The sequence below is a fragment of the Aulonocara sp. 'chitande type north' Nkhata Bay genome, linkage group LG23, assembly GCF_057382095.1.
Source record: "Aulonocara sp. 'chitande type north' Nkhata Bay isolate Kocher_YH1m ecotype deep benthic linkage group LG23, A_spYH_male_GT1.1, whole genome shotgun sequence".
Taxonomy (NCBI): domain Eukaryota; kingdom Metazoa; phylum Chordata; class Actinopteri; order Cichliformes; family Cichlidae; genus Aulonocara; species Aulonocara sp. 'chitande type north' Nkhata Bay.
This window is the reverse complement of record NC_141365.1, coordinates 49,674,931-49,691,894: the sequence shown is the minus strand read 5'-3', so window position 1 is coordinate 49,691,894 and position 16,964 is coordinate 49,674,931. Positions and strand designations below refer to the sequence as shown.

General features: G+C 43.4%; 2 protein-coding genes across 2 annotated transcripts in view; both read right to left on the bottom strand.

Moving 5' to 3' along the window:
* The window catches only part of LOC147302911 (NACHT, LRR and PYD domains-containing protein 3-like), a 114,459-nt gene that overhangs the window by 33,994 nt on the left and 63,501 nt on the right, over positions 1-16,964 (bottom strand). Inside the window, exon 8 of the mRNA XM_086283609.1 lies at positions 9,985-10,158. Coding sequence (XP_086139735.1) covers positions 9,985-10,158 — 174 coding nt within the window. The remainder of the gene's footprint in view (positions 1-9,984; positions 10,159-16,964) is intronic.
* LOC147302915 (dynein axonemal heavy chain 5-like) lies at positions 4,692-7,923 on the bottom strand. Its single transcript, XM_086284513.1, has 5 exons — positions 7,698-7,923; positions 7,226-7,326; positions 5,099-5,287; positions 4,957-5,031; positions 4,692-4,835 (listed from the first exon to the last, which is right to left on the bottom strand). The coding sequence occupies exons 1-5, from the start codon at positions 7,921-7,923 to the stop codon at positions 4,692-4,694; spliced, it is 735 nt and encodes a 244-aa protein (XP_086140639.1).

The following is a 16,964-nucleotide window of genomic DNA, read 5'->3' as shown; positions in this document are numbered from 1 at the left end:
TTGTTTGTGGTTTGTTTGTTTGTGGTTTGTTTGTTCATGTTTTTTGTTTGTTTTTATTTCAAATATCTTATAACAAGATGAAACTACAATTGTAAACGCAATTTGGTTTTTTGGTTTTTCTCAAACTTAAGTAACTGAAACCTTTCATTGAACTACAGCAGAAACAGATTGGAAATGCCAAGTTATTCTAACACTAGTGGACTTGTTAAACAAAACATTTGTTTCACTTCTTTCTCAACATGCAGCACCATTAAGAACAGTGGACCAGCATAGTTGGTCTGCATGAGCACACTTACTGCAACAGTTGTACATGCTGAAACTGGTTGCTGGCAGCTGATGTGAAGAAATGTCTGGACACATCAAAAGTTTTCTTTTTCATTTTTTCCCTCCCTTGGATAACATACACATGGCAAATAAAAACATGTAACTAGGGTGACGGGAAGTGTGTATCATCAGATTTAACTAAAATATAATGAGGCTGTCCATCTGTGAAGTAATTGTTCCTTCAAAAACCACTGTGACAACAGATTTTATTTCATTCATTTGATGGTTTTCTATTCTGTATACTGGAACTTTTTAATAGCCCCCCTGTCCACACATCCTTGACATGAGACTTTCTGCAGAGTTGCACATGATGAATGCACACAAAACTTAAAGTGTTGCTGTCATATTTTTTTGGATGTGGTTTGTTGTCATAATCAAGAACGTGTCTTATTTTTTTATTTGTTTTGTTGCTGATCGGCCATTGGACTGCTGAGCCTGCAGTGAACAGCCAGACACTGACTCTTGATGCTAGAGCAAGGACAACTGAGCTCTCTCTCTCTCTCTCTCTCTCTCTCTCTCTTTTAAATAAATAATACGTTCGAGCTGTTTATGTTTTTGACTTGTTATGGACTCTGACTGGCAATGGGAGGGCTGGCGGACTCATATTATGGAGGTGGAGGGTAGACACATTTTGTGTGCAAGAGACCACATACTACAGTGGTGATTGACACAGACTTCAATGGACATTTAGGTGAAGGGAACAGAGGTTATGAGGTGTTGGGTAGGTGTGGTGTTTAGGAGAGAAATCTAGAAAGACAGATGTGGGGCAGATTTTCCAAGTGGAAATGGCCGTGGTGCACACATACTTCAAGAACAGGGAGGAACTTGTAGAAATATATGAAAGTGGAGGAAGCTGCACACAGGGCAACTAAATATTATGCAGAAGGTGAAATCAAAAAGACAGGAGACAAGGAGGTGTCAGGGAGAATGCAGCTATGCAGCATCAAATGGTAGTTTGAAGGATGAGTTTGGACATCAAGAAGAGGAAGTGAGTGAAGGCAGAGACATGCAGGAGTATAAACAGGCTCTGGGTAGTAGGGAAGACTTACCAGATGGCTGGGATAGTACAGCTTTATTGAGATAAACTGCCAAGAAGGGGTTTGACGTCTTCTCTGCACAGAAGAAAGGGAAAAAAGAAAAGTGATTTTGAAAGTATTTGAAGGAAGAGATTTACAAAGAAAAAGAAGTGTAGTTAGCGAAATGAAGAAAATAGACCAAGAAACTGGTAGGCTAGGCATGTAGCAGAAAGAGGTGACAAAGGAAAAGGCTCAGTGCCACGTATGTGAAGCTGGACCCCAAGGAAATGAGGGAATGAGACTTGCTAGGCAGAGAGTGAGTTTGAATGGATGTTCAAACCCAAAAAAAAAGATATATTCACATAACGTAGATTGAAAGAAGCTGCAGGTGGCACAGCAGCTTTAATGTCTTCCAGACAGGAAGTTTTGGAAAGAAATATCATCATTTCCCAGATTTTACTATCTTAGTGTTCTGTAACAAAATCACTGTTGTGCGCATGGTGTTAGAGATGATGATGATTACAAAAAAACTTAATGTGCTAGTCGTGCTTTTCTTGAGGGATTTGTCCTTCCACCAGTTTTCATGTCATTGGAATCATTTGTATTCACTGATTCTGGCACTTATTTCATCAAACCAAACTCCAAGTAAATACTTTCGGCTTTTTGGTTTTGTCAAACGAACTAATGTAAAGAATGCCTGGCTGTGCACTACACCACGCAGTGGGAATTTGTCTTCTCCAGTTAAATTCAGGATTAACTTGCTTTATAACACAGACCTCAAAAGTAACCGTTATAACCCCAAACACAAGAAAATGTGATCTACAGCACAGTGAGAACTGGCAACGCTTATCTGGAGGGGTCAGAGTGAATGAACTGGACACCTGTAGAAGCAGGATTTGATTTCCACTGATTTCCTTTCCGATCCGATACCAAGTAAAATTCAGGCTGGTATCGACGATACTGATCTGATACCGATACTCTGAACAAAAACTTATTTTTTTTACTCTATCTTTTATTTTATCTCAAATTATAGCGTCGTAATGATCACAGGACATCAGATTACTTGTTCTTATCACTTAATGATGCAGAATTATCATATAGAAATGAAAAACCTGAAGTTGTGGCTATTTGTTGCCTGCCTGCAGCATTAAAGGACTCCGTGAGAGACGTCTGTCTCGCCCTGGCAGCACCTCTCCCTCTCGTCCTCTTCAGTTCGCCTCAACATACGCTCGTCATATTCTGTGATATGATTCACTCTGAGGTGTTTGACCAGGTCAGCGGTGTTACCACAACACCTCACATTCTTGCCACATGTATGGCAAACCACGTCTCAGCTGTTCGTGGAGGTAAAATACGTCTGCACATGACTCTGTTTACGCTCAGCCATTGTTGTGAGTGTGCACGCCAAGGGGCCGGACACAATGACGGGTATCGGAGGAATCGATATTTCAGTATCAATCCGCACATCACTAGTTGAGATACGTTTTAAAGTAGTCCAAAAAACAAATGCATATTTTCCCGAACCACTGTTCCTTGACTAAGGTGGATAACGTGATGAGGTCAAGGAAGGGTGTGACGGAGATTTGATTGAAAAACTTTGTCGTCCGTTAAAGTTTCACGTTGGCTTTTTCATCTTGAAAGCCCTCTCTGCTCGTGTCCAACCCGTGTGAACAATCATAGATGTGAGAAATGTAAACAAACCGTCCGCAGAACGCTGATCAGGTTATTTTAAGCGCAAGAAAACAAAAACGTTGCGCTCACCGTCGGCGTCACGGACGAGGCCTGGGGGTCCGGGCCCGTCCACAAAGGTCATTGTAACACAAATCATACGATTGCTAATGAAAATGCTATAAAGCTACATCGCAGATAAGTCTCTGGAGTAACAATCAAGGCCATGTTAGTTATTTGATGAATAGTATCTGTGCCACTCATGGCGCATGACTGAGGAGGACGTTGACCTCTGCAAGTCAGGAAAGTCTGCTACTCATTGTATAAATATGAGATGTTTTTCAAAAACCAGCCAGCCATCATCTCGGAGGCTGACTCCAAAGTACCATCTCACTTCAAACTTGCAAAACAAGTCGAGTCGATGCGAGCGCACTGCTTGTTTCTAGTTAGTCTTTAAGGATGACAGCATTAGTCTGCTCCTTTGTATGAAATAAAGTGAGTCGAGTCCATGTGGTCTGGCACCCACCCACATTTCTCTGCTAGTGATCCATGAGGACTCCACCTTGTTGCCAGTTCTCTTGTGTGGAAGCTTCAGGAAATGACAGCTTCACTCTGACGTGTGTGAGCTGTGTGAGGTCTGTGGTTAGAAGTTTACAGTGTTTGCTCTTTGTGTCGTCTGTAATATGCTCTATGGCTTTAAAAAAATGGCCACATGTTTCTGTAGCTGAATTTGTCCATCTCTGACCTTCTGAGACTGTATTTTCAAATAGGGCCGTTCTGACTTTTCTTCACCTTGTACTTCATTCTGCAAATGTTTTATACTCTATTAGAGTTATTACATTATTCTGTTATGCTATAAAATCAACCCCCATATAAGATCGTACTTAAGAAATACATTTAAAAACCTTCCTGTGCAAATAACCCAAGTTATCTAGAAGAAATAAAAACTGCACCGCAAACCAAACTCAGGTGTTCGACCTGTTGAGCTCGGGAAACTAACTGGTGTTTCATTTTAGTGAGTGCTTTGTTAGATTCCTTCATTTGAACCAAATGAAGTTGATTAAAGTTGATGCATTGATGTGTTTGAAGTGTTTTGTTAGTTGCGATGGATCTCCTGCTGTCTTTTTTCCTTATTATTAAAAGAGGATTTCTTTGAATTTCAAACATCCATTTCCTGTTTATCTGGTCCCGGGTCACAGGTGCAGCAGTCTAAGCAGAGAATCCCAGTCCTCCCTAAACAACCACTTCCTCCAGCATATCCAGGACAATACTGAGGCATTCCCAGGCCTGCTGAGAGATATAACCTCTCTAGTGTGTCCTGGGTCTGCCCTGGAGACTCCTCCTCATGGGACAGGCCCCAAACACCTCACCCAGGATATTTTTAATGAAAACATCACAAATAAGTCGTCAGGTCTGATGGTCACATTTGTGAGATTCAACCACCATAAAGCAGAGATCACACAGGACACACTGTGTTCAGGACATTTGCTTGGAAGAAGCCGTCTGTGGATAAATCCTGCTCTCCACCTCAGCTGTCAGGTTTATCCAGAGAACGGCCGTCCTGACTTCCAGCAGCCCCACAGTCCTCGTTTCTAATAAACTGGCATCACTGAAATGAACTGTCTGCCTCGCTGTTCAATAATCTGCTCTTTGCCAATTTCCCAGCAGAAGCTTCCACTCATATCAGCATTTTTCTGTGATTCTCACATGAACTAAACATAAAAAGCTGAAGCCAACCTCAGAGTTCCCCGTAGTGAGGAAGAGTTTCCTCTGAGCCACAGCTGAGTTTGATGCGTCCACAAAGGAAGACTGACGGGAGGACAGACTCTGGGAGAAAGGCAGATATTAAAAGATATGAATACAAAGTACGGTGCAACAAACAGGACAGCAGATTATGAAGAGCGGTTAGACCTTCATGTGTCAGTCATTGAAATGTGATCAAAGTTACCTGTTTGACATCCTGATAGAAGAAAATCAGCTTCTTGGATCCGTTTGCAGCAAAGAATTCATGGATCAGACTGAACTGGAAGAATCAGACATTAATGACTCAAAGGTTCAACTCTGAGGAAGGATCACGTCTCTGAACTTACTCTGTCATCAGAGACGATGGCGTCTTCCACCGCCGCCTCCTCCAGGCTGCCGGCGTCGGCCAGCCTGCTCATCAGGTATTTATGTCGGGCATCCAGAGCTGCCCGCCGTTCCTCCTTCACGGCTCTCGCCTGTTTGGCTACTTCTCTCCTCGCCTCATTGGACAGCAGCATCGTCCTTTTACCAGACACCTGGAGAAACATCAGCTCAGTCTACAGACGCAGAGACCAGTGAGAGCTTGGCCCAAACATCTGCAGGTTTCTGAGGACCACGTTTGACCCTGACTGGAGGCATCGATTCTGAGAGTGACTGCCTAAACTGAGCTACTGTCCCCCCTCCACTGAGACGTTGTCCTGTGATGTGTCATGGGGGGAAGTGTTCCTCACGGTTGGACTCGTGAGAAGTTCAGTCAGTTTATTCAAACTTTAAAAAGACGCATTTTCAGTCTCTGGATTTCAGCAGAAACAAATGTGAACACAGCACTTTTTGATTGAGTATAAAAGGATGAAAGAGTCAGTGATTAGTAACATTGTTGCTGACTGATGCTGTTGTAGAGCTGTCTTTGGATCCTCACCTTCCTGGAAGCCTTCCCTGGATTGCTCATATATCATTAACTTGTTTGTGTTCAGTAGAATCAGGTGTTGTGGATGCAGGTCGTAGCTGTGTGAGGCCTGTACAGTCAGCGCTGTGTGAGCGCTGTGTAACGTTAGCTTAGACTTCTTTCTGTTGTTATCATCCTTCAGGTTAATGTTGTTTTCATTATGCATCACAGGAAGTGTGGGTGGCTGTTAGCCTCACAGCTCATGGAGAGTTGCTGCTGCTCTGCCTCCTTTTTGATGTTTCTGCTCTTTGTGGCTTTGTGTTACTTTGTGTCGTGTCTGAAACAAAGTGAGTCCATGTTACTAACTGTAGTCGGCTCTCTGTCTCGTGCACAGCTGACTGTTGTCTGAATGAAAGTGTTTTTGTACTTTGTGTAATCTGTTGGGTCTTTGAGCCCTTTTTAAACAGCATATGAGCCATATGTATGTGTGTATATGAAAGGTTGTTTGTAATACATCAAATTGTTGCTTATTCTAGAGCTGCTGCTGTGCCTGATTGGTCTACTCGCTCGAAACTGAAGGTTGACTTGATTCTTTTGGTTTTTTACATTTTGTCAATAAACCAACTTCTTTATGATTTGAACGGCGTCTCTGACGTGTCACAGGCCTGTCAGCTTTCTTGGTGATTGGTATAGATTTGAGCTTCATGCTCTGGCTGTTGTTGGGTTTTCCTCTTTCATATTAAAGCTTTTGTCCTACATTTGGCTCTAAAGTCTAATTCTAATCCCAGCACTGTGTCTGGGTGTGTGATGCTTGTTTTCCTGCTCTTTCTCATGAAACAGTCACAACATTCTCAGTCCAACTTTCACTCTTTGCTGCGTTTGCTGCAGCTGCAGTGAACATGGTGCCGTTTGCCTTTAAGAAAGTTGTGCACAAAGGCTTTTTCTCTAGCAGACAGCTGTGTGGCTAAAAGTCAGATCATTTTTTACCACCTCAGTCACACTGGACTGAAACAAGAGTGAAACTAGGAAGAATCAGAGTTTGTCCAGTGACTGCACTGATTTTCTTCATATTCACAAACTGATTCTAAGTAGTTGCATCAGCTAATCACCCGGACACTGAGCGTCCAACACGCTCCCTGAAGGGAAACGATTACATCCTCCAAACAATCACAATCTGTCTCTGAACGACTGGAATTATTCTCTGATTTGTCAATAACTGGAATTTATCAATGCAGACACGTTGCCAACATGATGAAGTCAGTCTGAGTCGCATCTCTTTGGCTAACTTAACTCAAGTGGTTGCCGACTATTCTGGTTCTATTCCCATATAACAGCAGGGCTGCTGAGCACCTCTGTCACTCTGCACTTATGTTCCCAGTTCTCTTTTGTGGAGGAATTTTCCAGGAATTCCTGGGACCAGCTTTCCATGAGAGACCCGATCAGGAGCGACTGTCCTGGACACTCCCAGCATCACAGGGACTCACAAACCCGTCTACCACAGTGAGAAGACTGATGGTCACAGGCCCACATGTAGCTTTAGATCACACGTGTGCACTTCCTGTGGTCACTGCTGTAACTCTAGACTCACCGAGGGGCCAGTGGTTGGTGAGGCAGCAGCAGCTGAAGTCATGTGACTAATGGCTCTCAGGTTCTGTCCTCCTATTCGCCGGTGTCCTTCACCTGTCACACCTGGTCAAGAAAGAGTGAGAATGTTCAGAGCTTTAATGGAAAAGAATATTATTACATATAAAAGGCCTCTAACAAGTATTGTAGTGTTAATCAGGATGAAGTCCATCATGAACACTTCAGAGTGCTTCAGACAGTCGGTGTTTCATCCACAGAGCCTCCAGTCTGCATATCAAAGCATCCTGAGGAATGACAGTGAACAGTGAACCCCGAGTTCCCCTCATTACATTCATGTGTGTGACTGTGAGGAAAAGGTGATTGTATGAACGTGTGTGAGCGAGTGAATGAGGCTTGTATCAGAGTGGAGATAATGTCAGCGGCACAAGCTGGACGCTGCAGGTGTCACATGTGAATCTGTGCATCAGTGTCTGCACCTTTGTGGAGGTGAAGCTCAGGAGGTTTGGATTTGTTCAAAGCTCTGTCTGCTCCATCTTTCTTTCCCTCAGGCCTCTCCAGATCAGGAAGGAGGTCCTGTTCTCCTTCTCCCTCCTGGATTTCTGGATCCAGGGAAGGATCAAAGTCTCTCAGCCCAGCATCAGAGCTTCTGGCTGGGGGAGGACTGGAAGTTTCAGCTGGAGGCTGAGAGCCTGGATCTGCCATCTGAGTCACAATTCAAATATTCTCAGTAATCTCAAAAAGCAACAGAAAGGTGCCATTTTCATGAGCAGTGGGTTATCCAGCAGTTTGATTCATGTCAGTAGCATTTAGTTTGTAACTGCTGACTCACCTCTGGCTGTGTCCTGCTCTCAGGGTCACAGTGGACACTGTACCTTTGACCGAAGCTGCAAAGACAGTCAGCAGGGGTCTGGATGCATTCAGCACCACGTCCTTGTTGGGCAGACACCTTCAGTGACAGGACAGACAGTCCAAAGTAAGGAGACGTGGGACACAGTGAAGACACAGAAACAGAAACCAGAACTATAATCACAAAACAAACTCAGAAACATAAAGAGTGAATCAGCTGATTCAGTGTTTGTGACAAAAACATGGATCCTGGTTAATAACTTTTATTTGTTTGTTTCTGTATTATTTTGTGTATCGTTCTTATGAGCTGTTGTTTTGTCAGTGAAATATTATTTCATTGTTTTAAGCTTTTTGTTGACTTTGAAGTGCTTAAGTTGATATTTTTGAACATTTAATTTGTTCGATTATTGTCGAGTCGATAAAACTGTCAAACGCACAGCTGCTTCCAGCACGGCCGGAGGAGAGGTGGCCGAGCAGACGCACAACACACACAGCTCACAGGTTTGCATTTCTAGATATTGCAGATGTTGCAGAAATTGAGAGTAAAGAACTCAGAGATCCAGCGCTGTCTCCTGCCCCTTATTTATACACCACAACACAACGACAGGCGTAACTCACACAAACGGGTAACATGAGGCTCAGATGCTTTGGACGTGTTCACATATACTGGACACAGAATGATGAAGATGGAGCTGCAGGAAGGAGGAAAAGAGGAAAAACACAGAAAAGATTCACAGATGTGGTGAAAAAGGACACGACAGCTTCTGTTTGTTAGTTTGGTTTTTCTTTATTTGGTAAAGATTCAGAAATAAAGAGAAGATCACATGTTTGAATATTATATTAACGTTCTGTAATTACAACAAGTTGTAAAATCTTTCCAGAGTGAGACAGAGACTGTGCAGAGACTGTAGAAGGACAGAGCAGCAGCAGAGCAGTCCAGATACACTGATGATCCTCTGTCAGATCCAGAGGGACACACAGGGCTGATGCTGGACTCTACATTGTGTCTGACAGTGGAGCTGTTCTCAGAGCAGTTCACTCTGCAGCACTGACAGTCATCTGCACTTCATTCCTCTGTCAGTCACTGCTGGATGAAGCTCTCCTCTCCACCTCCCAGTAACATGGCCCAGTCAGAGCGTCTCTACACACAAGCTGCTGCTGCTTCAACCTCTCTGGATCATCAGGACACAGCTGCTCCTCTCTCAGCACACACACCGTCCTGTTTACCATCATCACCTTCACCTGCAGAGAGAAGGAGGAAGAGCAGAGGAGATAAACGAGTGTTTCCAGAGACTCTTCATCAGCTGTCAGTCAGTGATGCAGCACATCCAGTATAAAGAGCAGCAGGGACGTCAGTGCTGGGACTGTACTAGGACTCATTGTTGCTTCACTTTTTCTAATCTTTGGATTTTTATTGAAGTTGCTGAAAATGTTTTTCCCTCCTAGTTTGAGTTTGGACTTTCATTCATTAGAAGAACCTTGGTGTGTCCACTCTGAGCTCTGTAGGAACCCCAACAACAAGCCCAACAATCCAGATGGACGGTTCCAGCTGTTAACTGGAGGAATTCCATCCAAACATCTGCTCTCACTAAATTCTTCCTCACCTACAGACTGTGTTCTTCACTGCTTTAAACTTGGAAATCAATGCAGTCATTGGTCTGCGTGCTGCTTTGTTCAGAGAGCTGATTGGCTGTTGACAGTGTTTGATCAGAGCGTGTCAGCCGTTACTATGGTGACCATAAAGGTGAGAAACAGGAAGTGTTTGTGTCCAATCCTGAAGCCTGTCACCGTTCTCCTCTCACAGCTTCACTGAGAAGCTGCAGCTTTACAGGAAACACTGGATCTTTGTTTCATACTGACTGTGTTTAGTACAATACTGCTGACAGCACCACCCACTCACTCCATCACTCTACTTACTCCAGAGTCTCCAGTCTGTAGTCTGGACTCTTCTTAAGATCAGACAGCTGCTTCACATCTGGATCCTTCAGGTTGTTCCAGCTCAGGTCCAGCTCTCTCAGATGGGAGGGGTTGGACTTCAGTGCTGCTGCCAGATAATCACAGCTGATCTCTGACAAACCACAGTCCTTCAATCTGTATAAAGAATGAAAGATGTAAGTTTATTAGACAAAGAGCTTGAAATCATTCAGTGTTTCATCATCTGTTCAGAGCTGAAGAAGCTTCAGAATGTAGAAGTTTAGAAAATGGAAACTCCAAACAGCTGAAGCCAACAGGAAGCAGCTTCAAACAAACACAACAAGAGAAAAAACTCTGAATGTTTCACATTAAAGTCGTACATTTCTCATAAAAACAGGACAAAGACTTGAAAAAGTCGTGTTTTTCCTTCCAGGAACCACATGGCTTCACTTTTAAAGGTGAAGTGTGAAAGAAATGGACATATTTGAAGTCCAACACCTTTTTCCAGTCACATTATTAAAGCAGACAAACTACAAGCTCATTTTCATTCCAACAAGTCATCTTCTGACCTGGACTAACAACACTGGTCTCTATGTGCAGCTGGCTGTGAGACCAGTGCTCAGGGAGCGTCTACAAAGTGCAACACTGAAAGAACATCACACACTCATTTGCTTCCAGCACTTTCACACAAACATCTACTGTCATTATTGTCACCAAACTCTGTGGATCCTTTATTGCAAATTCAAATGGGATCAAATGGTCAGACAAAAGAGGGTTATGAGGAAATATGATGAAATGTTGTGTATTAGCAGCAACTTATTGAATCATTTTCCTCAGAAACCAAACAAAATGATTGACAAACATGTTTTTACAAACTCAGTGTTGGACTTGGATCAGCAGGATAAGCTGATGTTTAAAGGCATTTGAGTCTCGCTGTATGAGAGTCCAGTTCTTACTCAATATTTATGGATGATGTTCTTTCAGTGTTGCACTTTGTTTGGCACAAAATGAAATTATTTGGCCTCTCAGATGCTTTTAGAGATTCCCAAATGACTGATGATGACATCTCTGGGGTCTGATTGATAGAAAAAAAATCTCTTTGAGACCTTTTGTAACTGACAAACTCTTCATCTGCTAACAACACTGAGTTGAATCTCCATGGCTGATAGTTGGAGCAGGCATCAGGAATACACATTGAAAAAGCAAGAGAAGAAATCACCAGAGTCTTATAATCACATTCTGTAACTAAAGGGAGACGTTTTTCTATACAAATATATGTTTTATGGACATTAGAAAAAAAGAGTATTGATGTGAAGCAGGATTATGAAATCTCCATACATCAGCCAGCCCATAATTATTAAGAAAGCTCTGAATGACGCATGCTGAGTTTGGACTAAGTGTACTTTTGTGTGAACTGTGGTCCATAGCAGATAATGAGCAGTTTAGGTCTCCCTCAAAGATGATATTGTGTGATGACATATTGGGGAGCCGCGCAAAGACATTAGTGAAAAATCTGTGATCGTCCCAATTAGAGGCGTAGATATTTGCTAAGATCAAAGGAAAACCATAAACTATATTTTCTGCACTTAAAATCCTGTAATTTTCTCATAAATCGACAGTGCGGCTTATGGATGAATTCTGGTTGTGCTTACTGACCTCGAACCGATTTTATGTGCTACACGGCGCTCAGAAACCTTTCAAAAGATGTTTTGGTACGACTTTGCTCAGCTACGAGGCCGCACCGCTTGATGGATTGTTGGAGCATTACAGCTACGAGGAGCCTCGCGGAGTGATACGTACTCTGCTTCAACGTAATATTACTGTATTGAGTGTGTATAAGGACCATAAATGGCACCTGTAAGAGACACGGTTACAAAGAGGGTTTCAAACTCCAGGCTGTCAGTCACGCAGTAGAACCTGGGAACAGAGCAGCTGCTTGTTATTATGCTCAGCGTCTGTTTACATTTTGACTGCACGATTGTGAGCTTTTTGTTATGCACAAAAACAACAGTTTTCTTTTATTTATGGAGCATTATTATTTAATAAATGCTGATCATTTATTTCTGAGTAATTGTTTCATGTACATCTACGCTGTATGTTAATAAATGTGCCTGTGTGAGATTTGGGACACAGCTTTGACTAAGAACTCTCTTTTTGTTCGAACTTTCTGGCTTCAAAAATATCGAGATATATATCGTATATCGCCATCCAGCTAAAGAATATCGAGATATGAACTTTGGGTCATATCGCCCAGTCGTAATATTGCAATAGGTTGTCCGTTAAACTCAAGCGGGGCTTGGGCCCTGGCACGGCGTAGCCACACAATCCTGGTAGTAGTGACGCTCGGCTATGACGGCGTGCGGGTTACCAGCTGGCTTTCTCAGGATAGGGCTCCTGTGTGAGCGGTCGACAATAACGTCTTTATCCATACCCAGCACTTCACGTAGTAGCACGGATACGGCCGTGGAGGAGCTCGAGTCCAGGCCCTCTGGGATCCCTATGATGTGGATGTTAGCTCTCCGCTTCCTGCCTTCATCACATTTATCCTTCAGGTCAGACAGCTCCTCCTTCATACTCTCTACTGTAGACTGCAGGGTGGTCACCTCATCGCTCCACATTGACAGCCCATCCTCAGCTTCTTTCACTCTAACCTTTACTCCATCAACTTCGCCGCACGTCGCCGCCATGCTGTTAGCGATCTCATTTCTCAGTCCTTGCACGTCAGCCCTTATATTGTCAAAATCTTCTTTCAATGCATTTCTGAGTTCTTCTTTTAACAGCGTACTAATGTCCTCTTTAATGGATTGAAGAAGCTCCAGTTTTAGAGCAGTAGGATCCACATCACCCGCGTCTGTTGAGTCTGCTCTTCAGCGGCCGTAGAGCTGGACGCTGCCCTTTGGCCATCATCGATACTCTCGCCCGAGATCGCACCGGGGCTAAAATATTCACCTGCTCAGCTGTTTTTGATCAGTTTGAGCCTGTGTGGTTTGATCAGGTGGAGGAACGATGTGATGCTATAAAGACATCATCTTGTCCAAATGATGTTGTTCCAACACGTGTTTAAAAAGATTTTAAAGGTTGTCGGTTCCGACATCTTAGCGATTTTTAACAGCAGTCTTAGTTCAGGTGTTGTACAGCCTGTTTGAAACATGCTGTTGTACAGCCTGTACTAAAAACCTGATCTGGATCCTCTGTCCGCTCAAATTTCAGGCCTATTTCAAAGCTTCCCTTCCTGTCGAAGATTTTGTAAAAGATTATATTTGTTCAGCTGCAATCTGTTGTAAAGGTTTCAGTCTGGTTTTAAAGCTCTTCACAGCACTGAAACTGCACTTTGAAAAGTTCTTAATGATCTTTTATCAGCCACTGATCAGGAGACTCCGCTGTGCTTTTGGATCTGACCGCTGCCTTGACCACAGCATCTTGACCTCACCATTGGAGCATGGCGGCATCAAGGGCGCTCTATTAGACTGGTTCAGCTCTTTTATTAAATCGCATTATTACATTTGGGGCTTATATTTGACGGCAATTTGAAAAACAGCTGAGCTCAGTTGTACAGCGGTCTTTCTTCAAACTGAGGCTTTTATCTAAGGTGAGATCATTTATATCTTTTAAAAACCTTGAACGGGCGATCCACGTTTTCATGACGTCCCAGCTGGATTATTGTAACTCCTTATATGTTGGAGTTAGTGGGACCTGCCTGGCAAGACTGCAGCTGGTCCAGAAAGCTGCAGCTCGTCTTCTGACACAAGCTCAAAGACATTTATCGTCCCAACAACCACATATACGCTGGTCCCTCGCTGTAAAACAGTTCACCTTAGGCGGCCTCGCTGTTTCGCTGATCTTTTTTGTGCAATTTTGAAAAGTGTGAAAATGTTCATGCCTGTCTGAGAAAAGTGTAGAAAGTGTGCAGTGAGGGTTTAACTGCCTTAAAACTTCTATAATACTTGTAAAACATAAAGCTGCTACTTCATTCTGAGACTTATTTTTAGAACGTAACTCGATAAACGAGCGACCGCAGTACTGTATTGTGTTTATTTTGAAAACTCTCAACAGGATCTTCAGATTTATTTTGAAAGCTTTATCTGGAAAACACAAACACATAAGCAGGAAACAAAGAGCGTGATATGAAACGATAGACGTTTTCATATGGTCATCATATATACATCGTTCTATCGAACAGCCCCAGCTCCTGCTGTCAGTCTCTGTAAATCTGCTCTGAAAACACATTTGTATTCACTGGCTTTTAATACAGCATGAGAGTTATTTGATATTTGATGTGTGATATTAATATTAGGAGTTATTTTAATAGTTATTTTGGATTCTTGTACAGCACTGTGGTCAACGCTGCTGCTGTAATTAATGTGCTATAAACACATAAACAATCTGCAGTTAAACATCCAAAACTAAAGATGTGATTGCTGCCTTTAGAAAATGTGCTGATGCACAAGATATCAGCTCCATTAAGGTGGAATGTGGCCGTGTTAGAAACATGTTGGAAGAAGTTTGAAGCTGAAACTGTGAAGCTGAGAGTGAAAGAGCTCCAGCGTCTGTCACAGGAAACTTTCTTATTTCCACACTGATGAAAGCATCAAGCTTTGATTTCCTGCTGCTTTTATTGAGTCACACTGTGAAACTGAGCCACAGCTGAACCAGCATCCCTGTACAGCAGACACTTACAGCGCTTGGCTGCTTCCATTGGACCCTCTGCACAGAGCTTCAGTTTCCTCTTCTGGTCCCAAAGTGCAGAACAACAAGGTTTCAAACAGCTTCGTTCCAGCAGCATCAGCCACAGACATGCAGAGAGAATCCTTTGGTTGTGTTGTGTGTTTGCATATCTGCTGTCTGTGCTGCTTTGTGAGGATGGATCATCTCCTGCAGCTCCAGATAAACAAGCTGGACCTGAACCTGGTAGCTTCACTTAGAAGACACTTGTGACGGGAACGTGTGAGAAGTTTTGTGCAGACAAGTTTGGATTTAGAGTGTGGGACGAGCTCTCCACAGTCTTTGTGGAGATCCACATTCTGCATACTGCCTGTGAGAAGCTGCAGACATTTGTCCTCCAAATCCACTGAGCAGCTGCTTGTGGTGGTATTAGCTTCATGTGTGCGTGTTAGCATGAAGCCTCGGTCACACTCTGCTGTGGACACGGTCACGGACAGCTGGACGCCTGATGGACGAGTCGTCCTTCCTGTTAAACTTCTTTGAGCATGAGAATAGCATGAGAAGCTCAGTGGACACTGTTCAGGGTTTTAACTCTCGCTTTCTGATGGGTTTAGATTTTATTATTGTCATTTGTATTAGGAAATATTTAACCATATATTCTTAGAGGTGTATAATCAATTGTGTAGTGATAGGATGTGTGATCTTTAGCAGGCTGCAGGGGCTTGGTGTGTATTCCACACTAGAATGCACACCCACATCCTGGGAGCACGAGAGAGGTCGTACCTTCTCTTATTGTTTTATGGCAGGATTAACGTAGCTACGTCTGTTCTAGTCTAAGTGCTTTTTGTTTAGATGAACTGCTGGACTTCCTCACCATGTTATCTAGGGTGAACCATCTAGGGTGAAGGGGGGTCTACCCTCTTCCTGACCAAGGATGTTATATGACCCTTTGATCAGCAGTACCACACACACACACACACACACACACACACACACACACACACACACACACACACACACACACACACACAGTATTCTTTGTTCACATGTATACCTATGTGAGATGCTATATGTTAATGACCCTATGCATATTCATGTAACCACAATAAAAGGAGTGCTATGGGGAGCCTGGCTGAGAGTCTGATGGTGGTCAAGTGGTGGAACGACGCTTGGCTCCAGCCAGGTCTCCCTCATGCATGAGTAAACCAGAGAACTTTGGTGCCTTGTGTCTTGCTTTTTGCTGCGTAGCAGATTGTCCTTAACGTTCCAGTGGATAGGTTCAAACTACAAACCTATCATTAATTGGTCCTTCGAGAGCCGGATCCCTGGAGTCGACATTCACCGAGGGGAAAAGAGACACGCCGACAGACTGACGTCAGCCAGGACTTATAGAGGTCCTGCAGCAAAGTCCCGAGGCGTGAGAATTCGTCATCGAGCCGGTGGATTAGCCGTCTGTTTTTTCTCCTCGATGGATGACGATTGACGGGATTCGGGACTGATGCTACTCGCAATAAGCAACACCAAGTAGGTATGTGAAAAATCTAAGCCACTGTGTGAGGCTGAGTTGTAAAGTCTTTATCACTGTGTGCGATAAAGCGTGTAGTCACTGTGTGCGACTATTCTTTGCCGCTGTGTGCAGCAAAGCACGCAGTCACTGTGTGAGACTGCGTTGAGACAATAGGCCTAATTTTTGTTGTTTGTGTGTGAGGATATTTTTTGTTGTTGTTGTTGTTGTGTGAGTGTGTGCGGAGCAGAACACGTGGTCTGTGACGTCGGCAGCTGTTGTTGTTATTATGGGTTCCCAAGCAACCAAGAGTGTGTCAGAGGGTGACGAGAAGTTTATGGTGAAATTCGCTCCCGGTAGCGCAAAGTATTTAGGACATTGGCGCAAGAAATATGATTTTGAAGGTAAATTGGTTGTAGGACAATGTCAAATGTTAGTAGACCAGTTGACAGTGAAAGCAGCTTGTGCGACAGGGAAATTGAAACAGGAGAGAGAGTTACAAGTGGCGTCCGCTAAATTGTGGTTAGAACAGGCGCAGAAGAGACAGGAGGCAGTGACTATATATACTGACAGTCAGTATGCATATGCTACACTTCATTTCTTTGCCGCTCAGTGGTCAAAACGAGGCATGACAACATCAACAGGTAAACCTGTGGAGCATGCGACATTGTTGCAGGCCCTGTTGAAAGCAGTCTTACTGCCTAGTAAAGTTGCGGTTTGTAAATGTGCAGCACACACACGTGGCACTGACCCCATTGTACTAGGCAACGCCTTTGCAGATAAAATTGCAAAGGAAGCGGCCCTTGGAACACATGGG

What these genes read in the sequence shown, in the direction of transcription:
- LOC147302915 (XM_086284513.1), bottom strand. Translation starts at nt 7,923, where the DNA reads ATGGCAGATCCAGGCTCTCAGCCTCCAGCTGAAACTTCCAGTCCTCCC. An exon ending in CCATCGTCTCTGATGACAGA is followed by an intron (nt 5,032 to 5,098) that starts GTAAGTTCAGAG and finishes TGATTCTTCCAG; the next exon opens with TTCAGTCTGATCCATGAATT. An exon ending in TCTATCAGGATGTCAAACAG is followed by an intron (nt 4,836 to 4,956) that starts GTAACTTTGATC and finishes CCTTTCTCCCAG; the next exon opens with AGTCTGTCCTCCCGTCAGTC.